Genomic DNA, 6,230 nt, shown 5'->3' on the forward strand with positions numbered 1-6,230 from the left:
TTTTCAATTGGGATGATGCATTTATACAAAGACAATTGAGAACAATTCCATACAAACAAATTTCAAAATACATTCCAAACAAAACAGAATAACCCAGGGCCAATACTGAAGAAAATTTGACTATTTGGGAAATTTAGACAAACACAGTCTTCAACAAACAGCCTGGGTGAGGCAAATGTGATTCAAATGTCTTTATTCAGCATTTATCTATTTTGTTTTTTGCTTTTTCTTTTTTGTGCGTGGTTTCATGTAACTTTGCATGCGTGTCTTATAAACCTTGTTCAGGTTTAATTGACATTAAAATTGATTCTGAAATTCTGAAAAATTCATGCGTAATAAAAAATAAAAAAATCACACTAGCAACGCACACCCCACTATTAAATGCTCACACCTGTAATAAACACATCAGTGATTAACACACACTCACACCAGTAATAAATGCTCACAACAGTAATAAACACACACACACACACACACACCAGTAATAAATGCCCTCATTAGTGTACAAAGAATAGTAATAAACAATCACACCAATAATGAAAAACAACCAGGATCGGGAAAAGGGAAAAAGAAATCTGTTTAATAACATCAACCATTTGATAACAGCAAACTCAAGAAAAGATCACAGCACTGCATATAAACATGTGCATAACATAACTGGTAAGTGCACACTAACATTCAAAAAAAAACCATACTGCCAACCATGTGAAGTATAAAAATAAAAAAAAATATCCCGAGTTGATTAACAGGACTAAGTGTTTGCAATACCCAGACAAGAAAGAAACTGTACACTTTGTGATCCGAATGATATCAGCATTGAAATTCATGATGAATTAAACTGTTCATTTCTAAGTCGTTAAAAATTGCAAGTCGGTAACAGTTAATAAATACCTCCAACAGCACCAAGATGCTCTAAAATGACCACAGGTGTAAATCCAAATAAATTTACACAGAGTAAATCCAAACTTGTTAAACTTGCACATTCTTTTCTGTGTCGTATTGAATTTATTTTCCAGAAATAAGGTATACAGCTAGGGGGCTGCTTTTGATGACTACACTTTACTATATCTGCGTGTGTGGGGGGGAGGGTGATTATCTGGTTGTGGTTTTCCGCAATTCATCTTTATTCATATCTTATCTATCTATTATAATCAATGTGCAGTATAGTAGGCTATGTTTATAATTATATTCAAATAATGTTTCTTAATTCTTTCTGTTTTTACATTAAGAATACTAGTTATTACCTGCAGTGTGTGGATGTATGTATGAAACGATGTATGTGATATTTTTTTACATTTGTATCTTCGTAATATTTGTAGGGCCTGTTGTTGGCTTTTACAGTTATGGTCCCCATGTTGTTTACTTGTCTATGTTGTGATAATGCACCTGACCAAATTTCTCCAGTTGGAGATAATAAAGTTATTCTTATCGTGTACCTACTACAGGCATGTTTGTTTTATTGATATCTTATAACATTTTCTGTGTTTGAATGAATGGGACTGCAGTGCAGTGATTTCTATCACATGTTACTTGTATGTTCGTCTTAGCTCAAACTATGGGGCCAAAGCTTGAATCAAACTGATAAAAAATTTTTAAAAATTCTCAGTTCAGGAAAAACTGGCAGGGAAAGAAAAAATACACTCTGAAAATGCAAATACAACAACAACAGATGGAGCTGCCGAGTTAAAGGCCATCAAAAAACATAATTAAAACATATAAATAAAACAAACATAAACCACACACATTGCTAAATGCATCACTTTTTATGTTCGTTCTAATTCATGACCATCGTTAAGTGTCCAGTTTAACCTGAAATTTTCAAACAGGGATGACTACCATAAGTGTCCAATTCAAACTGAAATTTTCAAATAGGGATGATGCCATTTAAACAAAACAGGGATGACCACCATAAGTGTCCAATTCAAACTGAAATTTTCAAATAGGGATGATGCCATTTAAACAAAACAGGAATGACCACCATAAGTGTCCAATTCAAACTGAAATTTTCAAACAGGGATGATGCCATTTAGACAAAAACCACAGTAACTTACCAACAAACTAGTCCTTGGGTGAGGAACGGAATAATGTCTTCATAATGTCTTTTCTTTCCTTTTGCATTTGTAGGCTGTGATTTGATCATTTGTTTTTAACCCCTTCATACAGGCAGCCGTACTTCTTTTCAAATGGTACGCATGTTGGGTTATGTTGGTATTTCCATACCAACCAAAAACCAACATGGATTACGGGATCTATAATATGCATATTAGATCTTTTTATATATGTGTAAATGCAATGAGCATAAAGGCACCAGCAGGTTAGGGAGATAAGAAAATTCTCCAGCCTTCAAAGTTTTACTCTGTCATTGTGATTAAGTAAAGATGATCTCTTCTTTTTTTTCTCTTTTTTTTTTTAAAGTAAACAGCAAGCAGAACAGACTTGTTTTAAGGTGATTCTATTTTTTCATGTAATCTGTGGAACTTATTTTTGGAAAGACAATATTCAGTTTCATAAGTTTCATGTAAACGTTTTCTAAAATTTCCACAAACACCATTCAGAACATGTAAACTGACATGTGGGGAAAAAATGCAAAGTCTTTTTACCGGGAAGTGCAGTGAATTTCTTTTGAATATCAGGAAGCAGTTCATCAAACAGCTTGCGGAACTCGACTTTCACACGTTGTACTTGTAGCATTACACACATGCACGCGCACACACTCAAAGCGTGTGCACATGCACTCACAAAGAAATGCACACACAGTTTCAATGGGCAGGATTTCACATATCTGACCATTTTACCCTGTTTTTCCATTAAAAAACCATTTTAATTTCAAAGAAATAATGTGGTTTCCAGAATCTGAATCTAAATCAGCTGGAAAAAAAAAAGAAAGAAATGAATCACAGGAAAATACTGGTTAACATTTTTTTTGTGGTTTTGCCTCTATGTTGTTTTTTTTTCTTTTCTTTCTTTCATTCTCACAAAATTGACAGTTGTTGAAACTTTTTTAATACAGAAGAAAAAAAAAAAAAAAAAAACTAACAAGAACTCACTCACACACAGAGAAGAGAGGGAAGAAAAAGCAATAACAATTGCATGTAATTTATTCATAACGTATAGATAGATAGACAGACAGATGGATGGACGGATAGATATATAGACAGACAGATTTTTTTTTTTTTTTTAACTGATTTTTGTTTTCATCTCCAGAGATGGCACCCATGACACCTGCAGGTCTGCCAGTATTTAAAAAAAATTTTTTTTTTAATTTGTTAGGTTAACTGACATATGCTTGTCCTCTAACTATTCTTTGATACTGTATGTAGGTGTCAGTGTATGTTTGTCCAGGGCATCATTGGCTAACAATAATACAACATGACTTGTTTGACTCGAGTCACACAGATGAAGGCAAATTTCAGTAGGCGAAAAGACGGCGCAATAGCCGAATGGTTAAAGCGTTGGACTGTCAATCTGAGGGTCCCGGGTTTGAATCACGGTGACGGTGCCGGTGCCTGGTGGGTAAAGGGTGGAGATTTTTCCGATCTCCCAGGTCAACATATGTGCAGACCTGCTAGTGCCTGAACCCCCTTCGTGTGTATACGCAAGCAGAAGATCAAATACGCATGTTAAAGATCCTGTAATCCATGTCAGCGTTCAAGTGGGTTATGGAAACAAGAACATACCCAGCATGCACACCCCCGAAAACGGAGTATGGCTGCCTACATGGCGGGGTAAAAACGGTCATACACATAAAAGCCCACTCGTGTGCATACAAGTGAACGCAGAAGATGAAGAAGAAGAAGAGGTAGACGAATAAAGGGCAGTGGGGTGGTAGCACCCAGCTGATCTGTTGAACAATCTGTGACACTGCAGCCGTTAGTCAGCAATGTTTTCTCACGCACTGGATCAGAGTGTATCAGGCGAGGGCTAATGACTACTAAACGACGGCAACGTCGGGTCATAATTCACCTTCGCTTCTTGTTCCAACTGTCAGGGAGCGAAACGCATGATTTTTGTGTGCTCCCTTCTGATTGGTTGGACTGGAGAGTCGGAACTTCGGATGAGGAGTCAACGGATCGACTTCACTTTTTGGTTTGAGAGAGAGAGAGAGAGAGATGCCAGCATGAAATTTGTAGAGAGAATGCTGTAGGATGAAAGTAGGATGAATGTATCTAAGATTCGAAGTGCCAGACTGCTGAGCACCAGCGACCCTCCTTGTGTTATTTTGTTTAGCTGGCTCCCTCCTTAGGATTCAAAATGTAAGTTTTGGTTCTTCGTCTGAGCTCGTCTTTTAGTGTTATGTCTAGATCTAAAGTGATGCTGAATTTCTGAAGTAGTTTAGGAACTGAACTGAATGAGAGAGCGTTAAGCCGGTGGTAAGAATTATATTTGTTGTGGGAAAGGGGTTCCGGAAGAATAAATGTGCAAGAAAGGAAGATGAAAATGATTCCGTTATTGTCCTTGATCAGAATTGGTAGCAGGTGTGAGCCTGGGTATGTGTTCCATTTTCATATATAACAGAAATCATATCCGTGACACCAACCCCACACGCCACACCCTTTACTTTTTATCTCCCGACGTATCAGGAACTGACGTCGCCACCGGCACGCTGACGCAGTGACGAGCACCGTCCACAAACACGTGATTGCCAGAGACGAAACGTGACATATCCGATGCCAGGTAGGCGATGGTATTGGCGATGTCCTCTGGCACTGCCACACCCCCTAGTGGGTGCCTGGTGCTTTGTATCTCCAGGAACTGAAATTCAAAAGTTTTTCGCAGTTGTTATGTTAGGGTTTTTCACTGTAGAGAATTCTGTTTTCACACTGGAAATATAAACTAAAACACAAGATGAAAGAAAGGATATGAAAAAAAGAAAGGATAGCAACAACAGAAACAAAACAGTGTCAGAATTTAGGCATTATACAGTGGGCAAGTTTGATAACAACACAAAGCAACCACACTGATATGGTGTGTATATCACTGTATCGCACTATTAACACACACAAAAACCTGTAGTGTGTCCTGGTCAAACAGCACTGCAAGACATACTCTTCGCTCTTCCAGTTAAAAGCTCTTTAAACTCGCCAAAAGTCAAATGAAGACAGCTGGGAAACCTGACTTTAGTTTCACCGCCACAAAGGAATGGAACTTTCTGCCATCCACTTTGCTTAAGAGTCCAACTGTGCATGAATTTGAAATCATTCTCAAAACATGTTCGCTTGGCCAAGGATCCCCTGTGCTGTGTAACAGGCTCTGTGTGTGCGGATGACTGTTTGTGTGTGCTGTGTAACAGGCTGTGTGTGTGCGGATGACTGTTTGTGAGTGTGTGGTGTGTAACAGGCTGTGTGTGGGCGGATGACTGTGAGTGTGTGCTGTGTAACAGGCTGTGTGTGTGCGGATGACTGTTTGTGAGTGTGTGGTGTGTAACAGGCTGTGTGTGTGCGGATGACTGTTTGTGAGTGTGTGCTGTGTAACAGGCTGTGTGTGTGCGGATGACTGTTTGTGAGTGTGTGCTGTGTAACAGGCTGTGTGTGTGCGGATGACTGTTTGTGAGTGTGTGCTGTGTAACAGGCTGTGTGTGTGCAGATGACTGTTTGTGTGTGGTGTGTAACAGGCTGTGTGTGTGCGGATGACTGTTTGTGAGTGTGTGCTGTGTAACAGGCTGTGTGTGGGCGGATGACTGTTTGTGTGTGGTGTGTAACAGGCTGTGTGTGTGTGGATGACTGTTTGTGAGTGTGTGCTGTGTAACAGGCTGTGTGTGTGCGGATGACTGTTTGTGAGTGTGTGCTGTGTAACAGGCTGTGTGTGTGTGGATGACTGTTTGTGAGTGTGTGCTGTGTAACAGGCTGTGTGTGTGCGGATGACTGTTTGTGAGTGTGTGCTGTGTAACAGGCTGTGTGTGGGCGGATGACTGTGAGTGTGTGGTGTGTAACAGGCTGTGTGTGTGGATGACTGAGTGCGTGGTGTGTAACAGGCTGTGTGTGTGCAGATGACTGTGAGAGCGTGGTGTGTAACAGGCTGTGTGTGTGCAGATGACTGTGAGAGCGTGGTGTGTAACAGGCTGTGTGTGTGCAGATGACTGTGAGAGCGTGGTGTGTAACAGGCTGTGTGTGTGCAGATGACTGTGAGAGCGTGGTGTGTAACAGGCTCTGTGTGTGGGCGGATGACTGTGAGTGTGTGGTGTGTAACAGGCTGTGTGTGTGCAGATGACTGTGAGAGCGTGGTGTGTAACA

At 39.9% G+C, this 6,230-nt stretch overlaps 1 protein-coding gene across 1 annotated transcript in view; it reads right to left on the bottom strand.

Annotated features, from left to right (window-relative positions):
- Positions 1 to 559: 559 nt before the first annotated feature.
- LOC143289769 (3-oxoacyl-[acyl-carrier-protein] reductase FabG-like) overlaps positions 560 to 6,230 on the bottom strand; it is a 22,416-nt gene continuing 16,745 nt past the window's right edge. The window contains exon 9 of the mRNA XM_076598882.1: positions 560 to 4,752. Coding sequence (XP_076454997.1) covers positions 4,555 to 4,752 — 198 coding nt within the window. The 3' untranslated portion in view covers positions 560 to 4,554. The remainder of the gene's footprint in view (positions 4,753 to 6,230) is intronic.

This window comes from Babylonia areolata, chromosome 14 (assembly GCF_041734735.1).
Source record: "Babylonia areolata isolate BAREFJ2019XMU chromosome 14, ASM4173473v1, whole genome shotgun sequence".
Taxonomy (NCBI): Eukaryota; Metazoa; Mollusca; class Gastropoda; order Neogastropoda; family Buccinidae; genus Babylonia; species Babylonia areolata.